This window comes from Nerophis lumbriciformis, linkage group LG15, assembly GCF_033978685.3.
Source record: "Nerophis lumbriciformis linkage group LG15, RoL_Nlum_v2.1, whole genome shotgun sequence".
In the NCBI taxonomy this organism is placed as follows: domain Eukaryota; kingdom Metazoa; phylum Chordata; class Actinopteri; order Syngnathiformes; family Syngnathidae; genus Nerophis; species Nerophis lumbriciformis.
Window position 1 is genome coordinate 38193464 of NC_084562.2, and position 21047 is coordinate 38214510.

General features: G+C 40.5%; 1 protein-coding gene across 3 annotated transcripts in view; it reads right to left on the bottom strand.

The window, feature by feature from the left end:
• The window catches only part of LOC133616101 (SH3 and multiple ankyrin repeat domains protein 2-like), a 471816-nt gene that overhangs the window by 78566 nt on the left and 372203 nt on the right, over positions 1 to 21047 (bottom strand). For all 3 annotated transcript variants that reach the window (XM_061975200.2, XM_061975199.2, XM_061975202.1), the window contains 3 exons: positions 19815 to 19927; positions 3995 to 4100; positions 839 to 3314 (listed from right to left, as the gene is read on the bottom strand). In XM_061975200.2, the coding sequence (XP_061831184.1) occupies positions 839 to 3314; positions 3995 to 4100; positions 19815 to 19927 (2695 nt within the window). The remainder of the gene's footprint in view (positions 1 to 838; positions 3315 to 3994; positions 4101 to 19814; positions 19928 to 21047) is intronic.

Below are 21047 nucleotides of genomic sequence, written 5' to 3' on the forward strand. Positions count from 1 at the left end.
GAGGAGGGCCTGGGGTAAAGTTAATTACACAGATCGTTTTCACGGGATATAGAAAATAGAAGGAAGCGATGCAGATCTATAAAGATCTACAAAGCTCTTAGGTAATGATGTGCAGCTACTCTGTAGCAGCCCAAAATCAACTACAAAGGGCCAAAAATGAGTAAAATAGATACCATTTAATTTCTTAACTCTCAACCACTTCACTGATTAATATCACAAGAAAGAAAAATCACAAAACTTTACGGCAATCTAATCGTGATTAATTGTGATCCACAGAACCCTGTGATTAAACATTTGAATCGTTTGACAGCAATAGTAAATTAGTAATCATACATTTTACACTATGCTGCAGTATGCAACATATTTTCATGACTCATATGAGCCTCCTCCTGGTATCTAATACCAAACCCATAGGATGGCTTATCTCATTTTAGTTCTTGCTACAACATACAATAGTTCTCATTAATGTTCACAGTGATCATGCAAATGTTTCCATTTGTGAATAACAATCTCCTGATTAGTGGATACCCTTTATATTTAGTGTTCACAATGGTAAACCAAGACTGATAAACTTAACGTCACAAGACTGCAGACACAATCATTGAAAGATTTGTACTGTCTCTCTTGGCATCAGCAGAGAATGTAACAGGCAACACAGTACACTCCAGTAGCTAACAAGTACCACCCACTTCATTATATTTTAGATATAGATATGCTCCAGCACCCCCTCCGCGACCCCGAACGGGACACGCAGTAGAAAATGGATAATACATAAACATTCTTGAAAAAGCAATGCAAAAACAGTTTAAAAAAAACAAACAAGTGAAGTATCACATACCTTGTTCCAAAGGTCCCCCTGTTTCCTGTGGGGGAATCAAGGCTTTCTCCTGACTTGGGGGGCCCATCGCGATTCATTTGTTGCAGAATGGAGCTCAACTCTGTGATTACGGTGTTCTTGGTATCTGGTGTAGATGGAGGGCTGTGAATCTCAGAGTGTTGATCACCCCACAGCTTTGATGTTCTAGAAGATTCAGATGATGAAGGAGGAACAGGAATAGCCTGAGGAGGCGACCCAAAAGATTCTGGAGGTTCTTCAATTAGGGTATCATGATAAAGTGATGTTCTGTTGATGACAGATTTGCCTTTAGGTTTGGGTGGCACAGGAGGTCTGTCTATAAGAAAGGAATGAGCATCTACAGTGGCATGAAGAGTCTCTAAGGTGCTGTCACAGAAGCCTCCCTCTGACGACAGGGTAGAGATGCTAGACACTGTGCTTGTTGTCTCTGTGTGCTGAGGGTCTCCACTGCTGCGACTGTCTACCTCTTCAACACCAGAGTCACCAACCGCTGACTCTGGGTTTGGCGGGGGTGCAGGATATGAAGGGAGAACACTGTTTGTCACACGTTTGTGTTGATCAGAAACAGGTGGGGGTGCATGGGCATTGTATGGCGGTAGGAGAGGCCCCCCGTTTCTTCTCTGTTGCTGAATCATCTCTGCAATGGCACTAGCCTGGTCATCTGGAATGTCAATGCTGTTTGCAAACTCTAGAGGAGGTGGAAGAGGGTCTGTGAAGTCAAAATCCTCATCAATGTCAACTGAAGCCAAAGGGGGTGGAGGGATACGAAAGGGCAGCTTTACAGGTTCATCCACGGATTCTCCAAAAGGAATACTCCGTCTTCGTGCCGAGGAGGGCAGGGGATTAACAGACAATGCTTGGGCATTGCGAGAATCGGGTTGATTGTTGTCTTTAAGCTCAAATGGTTGATTGCTGTCTTGCCCTTCCAACTCTTGGTTGTTGACCTTGTTGCTTGCTTCTGTGCTGGTGTGAACCATCAACAACCCAGCTGACTTAGGTGTGTCAGCCACATCTGGGGGAGCACTTTTCCTCACCTCAACTGCCTGATGCGTTCGCTCCTCCCGTGCCCCATCAGACTCGTATTTCTGCTCAGTCATCTGCCTCCGCAAGCCACCTCGCCCTGGACGGCCCATTGTTGATGATGAGATTGCAGCAAAACTTGTCTCAATCCCAGACCGCAGCTTGGTATCAATAAAGAGTGGTTGGTTGAGGTCTTTTTTTTGGCTTGGCTGTGGAGGGAGTGACTGAGCTTCATGTTTGGGAGTTTGTTGAACCTGAGGAGGATTTTGTTGCTGATTTTGATGATGGTTTTGTTGCTCCTTCATGGCTCGGTCACGAGCTGCAAGGGCCAATGCAAGTGGAGAATTAGGGTCCAATGGTTTACCAGTGACAGGATGAAGGTAGGTCCCATTGGCCCTGTAGTGGCTTTTTGGGGGAGTGGCTGGGAGACTAACAGGACTGTCCAGGTTGAGACATTGGCCTGTTCTAGTGTTTAGAGGTTCTCGAACAACTGTGGGCTCTGGCGTGTTAAAATCTGTCATGTTACCACTGCCCCCCCCAACAGGAGGTCCAAGGTGCATTGGGGGAGCCATCATCCTTCTAAGTCGTTCATCACTACTAAACATTCCCTCATCAATGGACTTTGACTGACGGAGGCGGGGGGTTGGTATAGGGCCACTGAAGTCATCATCTGTCATATCTATTGACTGGAAGGCAATTGAGTTCTTTTTTGCTTCAAGCCTTTTCTCCCGGTCTCGTACTGCCCCAGCAATAGCTGCGGCAAATGGGTTGCTTAGAGACATTGGGTCTTCAGGACGCAGACCTCCACCAACGGTAGGCATGAGAGATGGATGTTCTGGAGTGGTTGGCTCAATCTCCATACTGCTACCCTGGCTGCTCTTGCCACTGCTGCTAGTGGAGGGTTCCTTGACGATGATAGTGGGAATGGGGATGGAAGAGCATGTTCGCTCAACAGGTGTAGTTGGCGTTGAAACAGCGCCTGAGGAACTTGCTGGCATATGGCAGTTTTTTTCTGGACTGTCCTCAACATTTGGCTGTTTTACTAGCATGCCCTTCCTTCGGGCTGGTTTCGCTGGCACATATAAATTCTTATTGCCAACCTCAGAATAAGGGTTTTCTGGCACCGGTGCACGCCCTCGAGTGCGTGTGCTCTCAAAATGCTCTGAACTCTGTCTGAAATAGCCCCGCCTCAATGTACCAGCATCTGTGAGTCTATTAATGGTTGTCACAGCATTAGGTGAGTTCTGAGTAAAGCTGGGTCTCGTGGTACCATAACCTTTGGATGCTGCGCCAGCAGGTGAGTTGTAGCCAGGTGGTGAGGGGGGTGAAATGGCTGGAGGAGGAGGGATGTCCTCTGACGTATCAGGCATTGAAAGGCTGCGTGAAAACTTGAGCAGAGGGGGAGTAAGGAATCCCTGTTTCTCCTCTTCTGCTGTACCTTGAAGAAATAGAGCACATCATTTGAGAACCTTGTAACATATAATTTGAAAAACTATATTTTGAGAAAAAATAAAATTAAAAATTAAAAAGTCAATATGATTGATTAAAAATGTTTGACCTTGAACTAATAAATTAAGCAGCTTCGGGCTGGCTTTGCTTGCACATATGGATAAGGGAGGTTAGCATACAATTATTTTTACATCTCCAAAACAGTTTTGTTTGTATGATCTCATGTTTAAGACTTACAGAAGATGATCTCTTCTTTCTATGGTGTGGTTATTAAGTGCACAATTTTAAGAAGCCTTGCTATTAGATACACAACCAAAGAACACTTTATATATATATCTAGAAACAAACAAAAACTCCTCAAATATTGATTTCACAAAAAGGTATTGTAAACCACAAGAGCTATAAATAACATCAGAATGCATGGCCTCTCAGTGGCTGAGTCGTGAGAAAGAAGTCTCAGCTTACGCTTAATGACCTCCAGTATTATCACCTGAAAGCACACTTTGCTGACTTGATCATTCTAATTCATCTGTAATTAGCTTTAATATTGTTGGAGCACACAGAGCAAATCCTCTGAGCATTGATGCAATATGACGGTAAACTAAATTAACAGTTCAACTTTTACGAGTACAGTCACCAGCCGTCAGTTCACATTGCTGTACATCATACCTATGGACTTTTGCTTCCTTAGTGTGGCCTTTTCTGGTAAGCCCAAAAACGCCCCTGGTACAGTTGGTGGTACCACTGCTACTCCCTGCCGGTCATGGTACATGGACTGCAAACCAGAATATTGTTAATGAGACACGTTTTGCTTGAACAATCTCTCTTTTTATCTAGGTAATTATGGAGCCAAAACACTGGCAGTAAGATTTGGTATCAGAAAAAAAATGACATCGTAGAAAAAGTGGCACCTAAATAAGTTTCGACAACAAATTAATACAAACATTGAAAAATACAATATTTTTGGTAGATATTTTTTTTATCATGTTTTTAATGGCAATTTTCAAATGTTTGACCTCTGTTGTCGTTTTTGTGTGTTTCACAGGTTTTTATTTTCAACTTTTTCTTTCTCTCATTCGCGTCTGCTTGCTACGGTTTCGCTTCTCTTTTTTACAATTTCAAATTAATGGCAGTGATATAACGTGGAGGACAGGCGCCTGTGGGTAGGGCTTACAACAAGTTTACCTGGAAGATGTTTTACTTGACTTAGGCGTGCAGGTAGAAGAAGACAGGAGGACTGAAGGGGTCTAAATCAAATTTAAGGTTGAGTATGACTTTGTGTTAACGTAGCCATACGTTGAAGATGTAGTATAAGGAGTACAGAAATTGAAAAATATGCATTTTTAAATGTTTGTCTCAATATAGCCGTAATATTTGTCGAAAATCCGGATGGAACAATACTTTGTTATATTTCTATGTTGAAAGAAAAGAGTGACTTGAATATGCAAGTATAGCTGTATTTATTCATGTAAAACATATAACAGCAGACATGTAAAGCTTGACGTGACATGAGTAACCTAAATTTGTGTTAAAATACACTCCGTCCTCCGCATACTTGCCAACCTTGAGACCTCCGATTTCGGGAGGTGGGGGGTGGGGGCGTGGTCGGGGGTGGGGCGGGGGGCGTGGTTGGGGGCGTGGTTAAGATATATATATATATATATATATATATATATATAAGAAATACTTGACTTTCAGTGAATTCTAGCTATATATATATATATGTTTTATTTTATATATATATATATATATATATATATATATATATATATATATATATATATATATATATATATATATATATATCAGTGTTTCCCACAGGGCAGGCATCTATTTGTGGTGGTGTGGTCGGGGGGGTGGCAGCGGCGATGACCAAGAAGAACGCGGAGTTGGAATATAATTACAACACTTTATGTACATATTTATATACAGATTTGAACAATTAGTTATTCACTGAAATATATTTATTAATTGTGGTTCTTACAAAAAATATATCTTATAAAATATAAAAGCTAAAATGTCTCTTAAAGCTCTGCCCCTTTATTTAGTGCATACTAAATAATTTGACTTTAGCCTACTACTACAACCATATTATTTACCAGCAACATAAAGTGAAACAGAGGCAGAGGTGTATGTTTTGTCGTGGTGTGGAATATAAATTAGGACCCTTTTCATGAGAAAAGTGCATTTCTGATTTGACCCTGCTTTATTTTTCAGTGTTTGCTGAGTCTCACCTGTTCCCTCCGCCCTAATTTTTCTACTTGCCCGACTTCTCAAATCTACTTGCCCCAATATTTTTACTTGTCCTGCCTAGGTTTTTTTCTGGCTGTGTAGTGCTCATGGCTTATATCTTACTAAAATCCTTCCCGTTGACTATTTACAACACTACACAGTATTTATTATTATTATTATTATCTATAATTACATTTAAATGGCATAGCATACATGTAAAATTAAATGCTATTTCACATTATTTGACCAGTAGCAGTTACACCCATCTGAACAGGTCAGCCACCTGTTTAAAGCCCGATCACAGTTGAAATCTTGAAATGAAGGGCCTTTAATGGCCAAAACATTAACCTGGACAACATTTTAACAGCTGGTTGGCTCAGATTTTATTCTTTTCATTGCATTCACATGCTGCAGTGGACAGTGGACATTTTATCTTGAGTATTAATGTAGTATCTGAAGCACCGTCTCCACGTGTGTTTATTGACAACAGGGTTATAACCTGGACACGTTAGCTCGTCGGTATGAAAACAGGTGATTGTTATTACGTCCGTCTGCCCCGGATCCGAGTCAAACAGCGGCGGTGTTAATGAAGCAGCGTCAGGCTGTTCACCGTCGGTGAAACGCTTGGTGAAATCGCGGATTAACGTTAAATATATGACGAGCCGCGAGCGATACAGCTATAACCTATCTACCATAACCTATATTACCCTCGTATTTTGATCCCGTCCGTCCGTCCGTCTTCGTCTTCGTCTTCTTCTTCTTCTTCTTCTTCTGGCCCACCAGGTGAATGAAGTGCTATTGGCGGAGTTACAATGCATAGTAGGCTACCGCCACCTACTGCACCGGAGTTGTAACTACAAGGTACATTCACAGACAGAGTCCCATTGCTTTTATGAGCGGTCGAACGAGTCAAAAGCCGAAAAATCCATTTGTGGCGGACGTAATTCTTTCGTGGCGGGCCGCCACAAATAAATGAATGTGTGGGAAACACTGTATATATATATATATATATATATACATATATATATATATATATATATATATATATATATCAGTGACGTGCAGTCATGGAAAGAAAAAAAATTTAAAAATATTTTTTTTTTATTAAATTGTTATATGTATCCAGTGATTATACTATAAAGTTATTTTCCATTTAACTTCACCCGTTTTAGATTATTTTTATTTAAAATCGCTGAATTTTCACATTTGCTGTTCAAATACTGAGAAGAGACGATGCGGTGAACAGCAGCCAGTCGAGGCACGTCACTCAGTGCCTCAACATAGATTGCGGACTCGGCTAACTGCTGGTCTGCTGTGCAGTGAGACCGTATTGCTATATGAATTATATTATACATTTCCATAGTTTAGTTAGCTGAGGTATATAATGTACAGTGTATTTTGTCAACAACTGTATGTGTGTAAAGTATTTCTTGTGCTGAGCGATCATAAAACGGCTGCAAAAGACGCACTGGCTGAGGCTCGCCTCTTGCACCCCCGCGGTAGAATGCACGGCAACCCCTGACGGGAATGTTATATCAACTAAAGCCCACACTTAAACTTTCCACGTGCAAGATTTAATCTATTTAAAAAAGTTATTTCATAAGAAGCCAAAAAGTGCAAAAACAATAATGTTTGGGTTGGAGGAGTTGTGAATGACTGCAGGGCCACAACATTAGGTACACCTGCAGACTGCAGGTGTACCTAAATCACAACTCCTCCAACACGAACATTATTGTTTTTGCACTTTTTGGCTTCTTATTAAATAACTTTTGTAACCTATTTTTATGGGCTTTCCTCTTTGTGATGTTAAGTTCCTGTTATGCGCTGTTATACAGTATATGCCTTGAGCTCTTATTTTGAAGGCGCTAATAGCGGAAGTGACGACACTTTGGAGTGGAGCGGAAGTTTTTGAAAGAAGGTAAATAAAGTGGTCCTCGTGTAAACTGGAGCCTCCGTGTTTGTTATTTTGTAGTTTCATACAGTATAGGCGACATTTATAAACCCTCGGTTACACTTTTTTAAATAGATTCAATCTTGCACGTGGAAAGTTTAAGTGAGGGCTTTAGTTGATATAACACTCTCGTCAGGGATTGCATTAATTCAGCACAATAGCGGCTCATGGATTTATTTTATAAGTAAAGGTAAGACCATAATAATGTTTTTTTTTATTAAATGTGCTTTTTTGTGTGCTACAGTTTGTATGTGCAAAGTGAAAGTTAAGTTAAAGTACCAATGATTGTCACACACACACTCGGTGTAATGAGATTTGTCCTCTGCATTTGACCCATCCCCTTGATCACCCCCTGGGAGGTGAGGGGAGCAGTGGGCAGCAGCGGCGCCGTGCCCGGGAATATTTTTTTGTGATTTAATAACCCCCAATTCCAAGCCTTGATGCTGAGTGCCAAGCAGGGAAAAATGCTGATATGAGCTTTTAAACATAACCCGTTAACTGCTGCCAATCAAATGGTGAATAAGATACTCTTTAGGGTTCATATGTTTGTAAATCTGACTGTGATGAAGTCAGTGCCTCACCAGCCATCAACCTCACCGCACGTCACTGATATATATATATATATATATATATATATATATATATATATATATATATATATATATATATATGTATATATATATATATATATATATATATGTATATATATATATATATATATATATATATATATATATATATATATATATATATATATATATATATATATATATATATAAATAAATAAAAGAAATACTTGAATTTCAGTGTTCATTCATTTACACATATACACACATAACACTCATCTACTCATTGTTGAGTTAAGGGTTGAATTGTCCATCCTTGTTCTATTCTCTGTCACTATTTCAGAACACACACATTATACAAATATACATTATAAAATCAATAAGAAAACGGGAGCTCTAATTTGGGAGTCTGGAGCTGGAGGGGGCGTGGCCTCCAGCTCCGCCTGAATTTCGGGAGATTTTCGGGAGAAAATTTGTCCCGGGAGGTTTTCGGGAGAGGCGCTGAATTTCGGGAGTCTCCCGGAAATTCCGGGAGGGTTGGCAAGTATGGTCCTCCGTGCAGTTCGTTGCTCTTGTTTCTGTGAGAGCGAGCTTCATATCTCTGAGTACCGCTAAGGCCCATTTGAACCACAGCTGAGAAACAGATATTTTTTGGGCGCGCTCACGGCCCAACAATGGCTAAGAAACACCGGTTTACACAATATTAAGAATACAATATCTCAATATCTAATTGAGAAACAAACTAGTGCGGCTTTTTTTAAATCTACAAAACCCAAAACCAGTGAATTTGGCACGTTGTGTAAATCATAAATAAAAACAGAATACAATGATTTGCAAATCCTTTTCAACCTATATTCAATTGAATACACTGCAAAGACAAGATACTTACCGTTCGAACTGGTAAACGTTGTTATTTTTTGCAAATATTAGCTCATTTGGAATTTGATGCCTGCAACGTGTTTCAAAAAGCTGGCACAAGTGGCAAAAAAGACTGAGAAAGTTGTGGAATGCTCATCAAACACTTATTTGGAACATCCCACAAGTGAACAGGCTATTTGGGAACAGGTGGGTGTCATGATTGGGTATAAAAGCAGCTTCCATGAAATGCTCAGTCATTCACAAAAAAGGATGGGGTGAGGGTCACCACTTAGTGAACAAATGCGTGACCAAATTGTCTAACAGTTTAAGAAGAACATTTCTCAAAGAGTTATTGGAAGGAATTTAGGGATTTCACCGTCTATGGTCCATAAAATCATCAAAAGATTCAGAAAATCTGGAGAAATCAGCAAGGCGAAAAACCTACATTGAATGCCCGTGACCTTGGATCCCTGTATTAAAAACCGATATCAGTGTATAAAGGATATCACCACATGGGCTCAGAAACACTTCAGAAAACCACTGATTACAGAAAAAACAGTAACTACAGTTTTTCGCTACATCTTTAAGTGCAAGTTAAAACTCTACTATGCAAAGCGAAAGCCATTTATCAACAACACCCAGAAACGCTGTGCCCGAGCTCATATAAGATGGACTGATGCAATGTGGAAAAGTGTTCTGTGGTCTGACGAGTCCACATTTCAAATTGATTTTGGAAACTGGACGTTTTGTCCTCTCGAACAAAGAGCAAAAGAACCATCCGGATTGTTATAGGCGCAAAGTTCAAAGGCCGGCACCTGTGATGGTATGGGAGTGTATTAGTGCCCAAGGCTTGGGTAATGCTGAAAGGTACATACAAGTACGTATGATGCCATCCAAGCAACATCTTTTTCATGGCCCTGCTTATTTCAGCAAGACAATGCCAAGCCACATTCTGCACGTGTTAAAACAGCGTGGATTCGTAATAAAAGAGTGCAGGAACTAGACTGGCCTGCCTATAATCCACACCTGTCTCCCATTGAAAATGTGTGGCGCATTATGAAGCGTCAAATACCACAATGGAGACCCCGGACTATTGAACATCAAGCAAGAATGGGAAAGAATTCCACCAGAAAAGCTTCAAAAATTGGTCTCCTCAGTTCCCAAATGTTTACTGAGTGTTGTTAAAAGGAAAGGCCACGTAAGACAGTGGTAAAAATGCCCCTGCGCCAACTTTTTTGCAATGTGTTGCTGCCATTAAATTCTAAACTAATGATTATTTGCAAAAAAAAATTTGTTCCTCAGTTTGAACATTAAATATATTGTCTTTGCAGTCTATTAAATTGAATATAAGTTGAAAAGGATTAGCAAATCATTGTATTCTGTTTTTATTTATGATTTACACAACGTGCCAACTTCACTGGTTTTGTACTTCTGTTTGCCAAAAATACTATTAAAATACTCACTAGGCTGCAGTCAAATAATATTAAATACTGAATTGGGCCCACAAACAAAATCTTGATTAGGACCTACAGCCCTTGCTTTGTACAAGTTTTGCTTTTCTGTGTTTGATTATGTTTCTGTTGTTTCCAGGGGCACATGAAAAGCTGGCCATGGGCCACAACTCGCCTGTGGGCCGTACTTTGGCCACCACTGCTTTTGTTGCTCTTCTTTGTCGTGTACGTGAGTCTAATGCGGCTTGAGCTGGTCGATGCGTTAGTCAGCTTTAACAAACCAGGTTGCCATAGCGCACTTATTTTTTGGATGTGCACGTCAAGCAACGCAGGTATGCGGGTAAGCTGGTGTGGCCGCGCGCTTGAAATGGGAGGATTGTCTGGGCTTCGGGGACTAAGATTAAGGCTGATGCCTACAGAGTACGCGCCTGCAGAGTACGCGCCTGCAAAGTACGAGTCTGCAGCGCGGCAATGCATAACGTTCAAGGGTTAAAATGCGTACCAGTATGGCAGGTCTGTTGGTCACTCCCCGGGAGTGTAGGGCACTTATGTGATAATGCATTTATCATTACATTCAGGATCTGATCTACCAGACAGTTCCTAAAGATCGACTGGTCGATTACAATTGACAGCTTGGTGACCCCTGCTGCACAGTGGGTCATTCTGAGAGAAAACTAACTATCACCTGTTGGAGGTCTATACATTTTTTTTCTTTTATTTCCCAAACAGAGTCACCCACCTTATATGTCAATCATGCGGTGTGTAGGGCCCCCGTATTGTGTGGATAAGCATGTGTAAAATGTCAATTAATGAATGACATGGGGCTTCATATGAACTTTTACCGCAAATGTATTCCTCGCAGCTTCCGGTTCCGTCACTGATAATAATATAAATCCAAATTTACAAGAATATTTTTATTGTCGCCAGTGAAGCACAGTGTTAAAGCTGGGCTGGTACACAGACCGACTGGGATCGAATCTGGCCGGAAGTGTGCCAGAAACTTACATTTCTGATTTACTGTTTTAAACTTCTTATTTCGCAATAAAAAATTAATTTTAGTACAAAACATACGTCAAGTAAATTCAAGTTTTATCAAAAAAATATAAAAATTGTTTCATATAAACCAGGGGTGTCCAAACTTTTTAACTGGGGGGGCTGCAGAAAGCCGACTGCATGCAAAGTAACCAATAAAAAAAAGAAAATATATATAAACACACACACACACACAAAAAAATAAAATAAAATAAATTATATATATATATATATATATATATATATATATATATATATATATATATATATATATATGTATTTTTTTTATGGAGATGGGACGTTTTATATCGTTTAATATCCATAAAGTTCAGTGAGCAGGTTGTTTTATGTGTGACCATGTGTGTTGACTTTTTGTGTTAATTGAATGCTTTTTTTCTGCACCATAACTAGGAACGGTTGTTTGGATTTGGTCATATAAGTAAATGCTGTGCTTGTGCTGTCAAGGAAAATACACATCATGGTCACTCACCTAACTTTTGCACATTGTCCACAGGTTGGTGACAATTTGCTACCTGACAAAATCCTGGGTATTTTAAATCTAATATGAAACACCCCACATGGCCAGGTTGCTTATCGAAATTGAACTTGTGCCATAGTCTCGTGGGCCAAATTGAAGATGCCTGATATAAACAAAAAATGTGTGAATTTTTGTAATGGAGGTGCTGAAAAATCTAATTCTGCTTAGGGCCCTAATTTAGCCAGTTTACGTTTCAAAGATGTAAACTATCATTTCAGTATTGTACTACCACAAATACATATGGCTAGCAGGGTTTCTACAGGTATGAGCAAAACTAATTTAATGCTTTTTAATGCCATTTTTTTAATGCCATGTCCTACCGGATATGGTTATTATATATCGTCAAAAGCTTACAATTGTGTGTATTAGTGTTGTCCTGATTCCACTATTTTGGTACCGGTACCAAAATGTATTTGGATACTTTTTGATACTTAAAAAAAAAAGTGGACCACAAAAAATGTCATTATGGTCTTTAGTTTAACAAAACAATCTTATAATACATTAAACAAATCAAATAATAATTTTGTCATTGAATAAGCTAGTGAACATACTAGATACTTGTCTTTTAGTATTAAGTAAGCAAACAATAATTTGGATGCTGTTGTAAGCACTAACATATTGTGTCATTTCCCATTCTATTATTTTGTCAAAATTATGAGGGACAAGCGGTAGAGAATGGACTATTAATCTACTTGTCCGTTTACTGTTAACATCTGATTACTTTCTGTTTTAACATGTTCTATCTACAATATTGTTACAATGTAATTAGCAATCATTCTTCTGTTGTTTGATACTTTAACATACGTTTTGGCTGATACTACAAATGTTGGTATCAATTCAATACCAAGTAGTTACAGGATCATACATTGGTCATAATTAAAGTTCTATCCCAGCTGCACTCGGGCGGAAGGCGGGTACACCCCGGACAAGTCGCCACGGCATCGCAGGGCTAACACATATCAAATAAAGATGGCATCATTAAATGCTGCCTGCCTTTAATCGCCGTCTCATCATTAGCTAATTATAAGTATGATTTTACCATGTTGATGCCCATTGAGCAAAATTAGGAAGGTCTTTTTGCACATGTTGCAGAACGCCTTGCTGAGTTTACAATGAACAGGCTTTAACCAAGTTTTGAAAAGTTAGCTTGCTAAGATTTTGCAGTTTCCCATTTTCCCGACATGTATTAATTTTCTCACTTTCGCCACAGCATTAGCACATTCACAGTATGTAGCATTCCAAGCATCTGGTGTTCTGACTTTGTGCACTGGCCATAGTTACAAACCCCGTTTCCATATGAGTTGGGAAATTGTGTTAGATGTAAATATAAACGGAATACAGTGATTTGCAAATCCTTTTCAACCCATATTCAATTGATTGCACTACAAAGACAAGATATTTGACGTTCAAACTCATAAACTTTATTTTTTTTTTGCAAATAATAATTAACTTGGGGTAGGTTGATTGGCAACACTAAATTGGCCCTAGTGTGTGAATGTGAGTGTGAATGTTGTCTGTCTATCTGTGTTGGCCCTGCGATGAGGTGGCGACTTGTCCAGGGTGTACCCCGCCTTCCGCCCGATTGTAGCTGAGATAGGCTCCAGCGCCCCCCGCGACCCCGAAGGGAATAAGCGGTAGAAAATGGATGGATGGATAATTAACTTAGAATTTCATGGCTGCAACACGTGCCAAAGTAGTTGGGAAAGGGCATGTTCACCACTGTGTTGCATCACCTTTTCTTTTAACAACACTCAATAAACGATTGGGAACTGAGGAAACTAGTTGTTGAAGCTTTGAAAGTGGAATTTTTTCCCATTCTTGTTTTATGTAGAGCTTCAGTCGTTCAACAGTCCGGGGTCTCCGCTGTCGTATTTTACGCTTCATAATGCGCCACACATTTTCGATGGGAGACAGGTCTGGACTGCAGACGTGCCACGAAAGTACCTGTACTCTTTTTTTACGAAGCCACGCTGTTGTAACACGTGCTGAATGTGGCTTGGCATTGTCTTGCTGAAATAAGCAGGGGCGTCCATGAAAAAGACGGCGCTTAGATGGCAGCATATGTTGTTCCAAAACCTGTATGTACCTTTCAGCATTAATGGTGCCTTCACAGATGTGTAAGTTACCCATGCCTTTGGCACTGATGCACCCCCATACCATCACAGATGCTGGCTTTTGAACTTTGCGTCGATAACAGTCTGGATGGTTCGCTTCCCCTTTGGTACGGATGACACAATGTCGAATATTTCCAAAAACAATTTGAAATGTGGACTCGTCAGACCACAGAACTCTTTTCCACTTTGCATGAGTCCATCTTAGATGATCTCGGCCCAGAGAAGCCGGCGGCGTTTCTGGATGTTGTTGATAAATGGCTTTCGCTTTGCATAGTAGAGCTTTAACTTGCACTTACAGATGTAGCGACGAACTGTATGTAGTGACAGTGGTTTTCTGAAGTGTTCCTGAGCCCATGTGGTAATATCCTTTAGAAATTGATGTCGATTTTTGATACAGTGCCGTCTGAGGGATTGAAGGTCACGGTCATTCAATGTTGGTTTCCGGCCATGCCGCTTACCTGGAGTGATTTCTCCAGATTCTCTGAACCTTTTGATGATATTATGGACCGTAGATGTTGAAATCGATAAATTTCTTGCAAAATGCACTTTGAGAAACGTTGTTCTTAAACTGTTTGACTATTTGCTCACGCAGTTGTGGACAAAGGGGTGTACCTCGCCCCATCCTTTCTTGTGAAAGACTGAGCATTTTTTGGGAAGCTGTTTTTATACCCAATCATGGCACCCACTTGTTTCCAATTAGCCTGCACACCTGTGGGATGTTCCAAATAAGTGTTTGATGAGCATTCCTCAACTTTATCAGTATTTATTGCCACCTTTCCCAACTTCTTTGTCACGTGTTGCTGGTATCAAATTCTAAAGTTAATGATTATTTGCAAAAAAAAAAAATGTTTATCAGTTTGAACATCAAATATGTTGTCTTTGTAGCATATTCAACTGAATATGGGTTGAAAATGATTTGTATTTGTATTTCGTTTATATTTAAACCTAACACAATTTCCCAACTCATATGGAAACGGGGTTTGTAATGGCCAATTAAAAGGTTCTGCATGTAAACCATCACACTGTACGTTCAATCAAAATGATTAAAGGAGAACTGCACCTAAAGGGGAACTGCAGTTTTTTCGTTCACAATCATTATGAGAGACAAGAAGACAAAAGTTTTTTTTCTCTCCGCTTTTTAACATAACAAAATCGGCTTGTTCTCTGTGGTTAGCGATGCAGCTAATGGGAGCAATCAATTGTACCTCTAAACCACTTTAGAATGCATTTAAAAACTGTCAACAATACCGTATTTTCCGCACCATTAGCCGCACCTAAAAACCACAAATTTACTCAAAAGCTGACAGTGCGGCTTTTAACCCGGTGCGCTTTATATATGGATAAATATTAAGATTCATTTTCATAAAGTTTCGTTCTCGCAACTTCGGTAAACAGCCGCCATCTTTTTTCCCGGTAGAGCAGGAAGCGCTTCTTCTTCTACGCAAGCAACCGCCAAGGTAAGCACCCGCCCCCATAGAACAGGAAGCGCTTCTTCTTGTACTGTAAGCAACCACCCGCCCCCGGAAGAAGAAGAAGCGCGCGGTGCATGCTGGGATATGTGACGTTTCATTTCCATTTGTGTGTTTATGTAAAGACCCCAAAATGGCTCCTATTAAGTGTGTTGTCTGTCTAATTATAAATAATGCAGACGAGGCGTGTTAACTGAGTTCTCAACGTTTACTCACAGCGTGCTCATAACCACATTCTAACTGCCAGCATACAACGCTTCTCAGGGCTACCGCGCATGCTCGTAACTATCGTTGCATGCTGGGTAGTGGAGTTGTTATATTTGCTAGCTCATAACATCACATTAAGAGACACGCTTACGCGCTTAATTCAATACTCGCCGTCATTCCGGGTGGATTGACAAAAGACCTCCAGCCTCTAGATATTGGTGTCAACAGGGCATTCGAAGCTAGACTGCTAACTGCGTGGGAACAATGGATGACAGAAGGCGAACACACCTTCACTAAGACAGGGAGGCAGCGCCAGACGACGCCAACATCTGCCAGTGGATCGTAAATGCCTGGGCAGATATTTCGGTCACAACTGTGGTCCGAGCTTTCCGGAAGGCAGGATTCACAGAACTGCTGGATAACAGTGACACTGACTCCGATGACTTCGACGAGACGGAACCGGCCATTTTGGATCTCACATTTGCCCAACTTTTCACTTCGGACACCGAAGACGAAGGATTTACGAATGAAGAATAACTTCAGAAAGTGAGCGCTATGTTTATTTTGTGTGTTGTGACATTAACGTTCGAGCAACATTATGTTGCTATTGCTCTGCACTATTTTGAATTTTACTATGTTTGTGATTGCACATTTGCGTACATTTTGGGAGTGAACAGAGTTGTTAGAACGCTGGTTTTTAATATATTATTAAAGTTTGACTGACCTATCTGACTGTTTTTTTGACATTCCCTTTAGTGCAGCGTAGGCGCGGCTTATAGTCCGGGGCAGCTTATAGGTGGACAAAGTTTTGAAATATGCCATTCATTGAAGGTGCGGCTAATAACCCGGGGCGGCTTATAGTGCGGAAAATACGGTACTTCATTTACCTTTTGTAACCTGCAATAACCAAGCTGTAGCGACATTGTTATTGTAAAAGCGAACACTTAGTAACTATTTTTCTATCGTAGTAACATATCTGCTTTTTTCGCTATTAGCAGTAAAAGCTTACTAGGGCAAGGGATAAGCTAGCTTCTACGACAACAGGAAACGCGTTTGAGTTTGTAATGCACAACACTGCGATAAGTCACTAATTTGTACTGACTGAAAAACACTAACAATCATATTACAGTATCTGTAAAGTTTTAGCCCACATTTTATATTTTTTTGTACACAGCTGAGCTAACGAGACAGCGTATGTACTGTAGTTGTACTAACGTGCTGCATGTATCATGATCCATAGGAAAGTGACTCACTCCATGGACAGCTGTTAGTCTGATCCAGCTGGCTACAGACATTTCTTTTTGATTTTGGGTAAGCGATCCATGTATGTCCAAATAGCTTGGCTCCAAGTTCCATATTTATAGCGTCAAAATCGCTTTCACCTCACTCTTCAGACTTCTGTCTGCGCCAACGTCTCACTCTTCTTTGTTGCTTGCTTCCATAAGCAGCAGTATATTTTTTCAAAAGTATAAGGTTGTAAATCCTCATTTGTTCAAAAATAGTCATCTTTGTTGTATGATACCAAGTCTGCCACGATTAGAAAACACACTCGTGTTTGATTCCAGAAGTAGGAACACACATGTTGCCAGAAGTCAGACATGCGTTACTATGGAAACATAAATCAATGCGTGGACAAAAATCAGTACCGGAAATGATAGAAATGATCAAAATACGGTAAATATTGTACATATTACATATTGTTATGCACGTGTCTGTTACTACATTATATATAGACTTGCACTGTGTATATAAAACGTTGCTGGAGGGTTTTGAAGTTGTTCTAGAGGGCTTTGAAGGCTACAACGCTGACTCCCATTAGCCGCATCTTTCAAGCGTATTTTATCATCTTTAAAATCGTAAAAAAAAAAAAAAAGACGTGTGGTCTTGTCTCTCATGATTGTGAACAATAGGCAACATTCCAAGTGCAGTCCCTCTAAATAAACATCCGATGATGAATTAGTTGATCAATAAAATATACCCAGAAGTAATTTTTTTTAAATTGTATCCCTTTAAAACGTGCTGTGAAAATGCATATCCTCTAAAAGCATGACTTGTAATCGCCACAAACTGGAGGATACATTTTTTTTTACCAGGATACAATTTTGGAAAAATAGTTTGCAGTTTTGCAGATGATTTGGTCCTGATGGCTTCATCTGGCCAGGATCTTCAGCTCTCACTGGATCGGTTCGCAGCTGAGTGTGAAGCGACTGGGATGAGAATCAGCACCTCCAAATCCGAGTCCATGGTTCTCGCCCGGAAAAGGGTGGAGTGCCATCTCCGGGTTGGGGAGGAGATCTTGCCCCAAGTGGAGGAGTTCAAGTACCTCGGAGTCTTGTTCACGAGTGAGGGAAGAGTGGATCGTGAGATCGACAGGCGGATCGGTGCGGCGTCTTCAGTAATGCGGACGCTGTATCGATCCGTTGTGGTGAAGAAGGAGCTGAGCCGGAAGGCAAAGCTCTCAATTTACCGGTCGATCTACGTTCCCGTCCTCACCTATGGTCATGAGCTTTGGGTTATGACCGAAAGGACAAGATCACGGGTACAAGCGGCCGAAATGAGTTTCCTCCGCCGGGTGGCGGGGCTCTCCCTTAGAGATAGGGTGAGAAGCTCTGTCATCCGGGGGGAGCTCAAAGTAAAGCCGCTGCTCCTCCGCATCGAGAGGAGCCAGATGAGGTGGTTCGGTCATCTGGTCAGGATGCCACCTGAGCGCCTCCCTAAGGAGGTGTTTAGGGCATGTCCGACCGGTAGGAGGCCACGGGGAAGACCCAGGACACGTTGGGAAGACTATGTCTCCCGGCTGGCCTGGGAACGCCTCGGGATCCCCCGGGAGGAGCTGGACGAAGTGGCTGGGGAGAGGGAAGTCTGGGCTTCCCTGCTTAGGCTGCTGCCCCCGCGACCCGACCTCGGATAAGCGGAAGAAGATGGATGGATGGATAGTTAAAAGATTTATGGAATAATAAATTAACATCATACTAGAAATGCAAATAATGCATGTGTATAGAAATGAATCAGTGATTTAAACATTTTAGTAAAAGACATGCCATGAAATTATATTTAGAAAAATACCAATAAGCCCTTTAAATGCATTAAAAATAAACTGAGTCAATTGTGAGTAGATTGTATTTTACACTCAAATGGTACAGTAGATAGCAAGTTATAAATAAAGTGTCAGACAGCTGAAGGAACTCTAATGAATTTCTGTGGGAATGTCAGAAAACAAGAGTTGTGGTATGCTGTAAGAAATGCCTTGGTTGTCCATCCTGGGCCATCATAGATCACGTGAGGTCCGCGCGTCATAAGAGCTGCTAATAAAAAAAATTAAAATTAGCCAAGTTAGTTAGCTCATGTGTGTTGAACTGGGGACTGAAATAAAGGAGTAACGCCAGAAACAAGCTGACCTTCCTCATGAACATGACATTGTGTCAGAGTTAAGGACTACACGCCTACAGTGATCAAATAATGGCAAATATGTTTGATTTTGCCGTCCAGTGGAGTGGCCGCTATGGTGGCAGCGCTTTTAACACGTTCAGACTTGACCAGTTTGAAAGCCAGGGGCGAAGAAAAGAAACACACAGACAGACGTTGCAATTTATCGATGACCGTAAAGTTATTACGTTTGTTTTTATTTATCTTTTGATTGATTGACGTATTGACTATCGGCTCAGTTTTACAATTGTATTATTTTTTAATGTATTTTATGCTTTTTAATGCCATTTAGGGCCTTAATATTCGCAAAATCCTTTTAATGACTTTTAATGCTTTTTAATACCCCGCGGAAACCTTGGCTAGTAGTAGGGTAATAACATAAATCTGGATTTTAAATCCAGACAGTTGGGGCGATGGGTGGGGGCAACAAGGATCCGGTCAAAGTCAAATCAAGTTATAAATATACAGTACTTACTACAGGCTAGCATAGAATTAACAATTAAGTAGACACTCTTGAAATTTACCCTCTTGGACCATAACTTCAAAACATCTTTAACAGGTCCCCTGAGGCTCTCACTCAATAACTACTGATAGAATCCATATGCAAACATTGGTGAGTTAGTGAGAGTTGAGCTCTTAGCTTACATTCAGATCAGTAGACGTAACCAAGCAGCGGCTGGATGGGCGGGGCTTTATTGTGGCGATCTTTGTATTGATTGGTGATGTCTTCTGGGCGTGTGTCATTTCTTCAACTTTGTCTGCGAAACACAAAGCAATTGACAATTCATAAACAAATAAGACATAATCGTGATTGTGTTGATTAGCAAAGCCTGATTAAGGTTCTCATGGGCCAAACGCAAGCTAATCATTCACATGACCCTTTCTTCCACGCTCAGTTGCGGATGAAACTGCAACAGAAAACATTGAAACACATTACGAGGGTGAGGGGCAAAAAAGTCTAAGATGGAATGTTTGGGTGTTGGAAGCCGTGCAAGCTTTTTCCAAACAGCTGACTTAGTAGCATCATCCAACACTTTGGGTCGTTCCCTTAGTCAATCTCAAATCACCAATGTGTTGTCAAGTATGCAGTTAGCTTTCATTCTTTCCTCTCTCTTTTTGTGAGTCTTCAACATGAGAAATATTTCAACGGCATACTTTGTTGGACTGAACTTCCATCTGGTATGTGATGATGCTATTACAAAGAGTCCCCCGAAATTTCGCTCAAAGAAGCTACATGCTGTCCCTGATCTAGCCTCTCTTTGTATCTCCTCCTTGACTCTTCTTCTAGTATGGAGAACATTTTCATGCATTACGGGGTGTGATTACTTAGAGAGACTCGGAAAACAATCCTCTTCTTTTGCGCATCTACACACAGAGGAAAAGAGTGGGGGGAGGGGAGATAAGGAGGAAAGGAAAGGAACATCAATGGCCGTAACGCCTTTACTGCAGTAAGCGCTGTGACCAGTGTTGGGTTAGTTACTGAAAACCAGTAACTAGTTACAGTTACTAGTTACTTTATTTAAAAAGTAACTCAGTTACTAACTCAGTTACTTACACCAAAAAGTAATGCGTTACTGTGAAAAGTAACTATTTAGTTACTTATTTTTTTCTTCTTATTTTTTTAAAGCTCCCATTAATGCCCTTTTAGCCTTCATTTCAGTACAGTCATTGCACTGGAGAATAATACAATCTGTTGATCAACTTGACATGCATTTTTATTTTCCTTTCAACATAATTAATGAAAAACAGTGCAACATAAAAAGGCATTCCTCCTTTCTTTAAACTTGGACCAATGACCATTAATAAAAAACAAGTTAAAGTGCAACATAAGAAGGCACATCATCTTCCTTGAAACATAGGTAGTGAAATAAAGCCTGA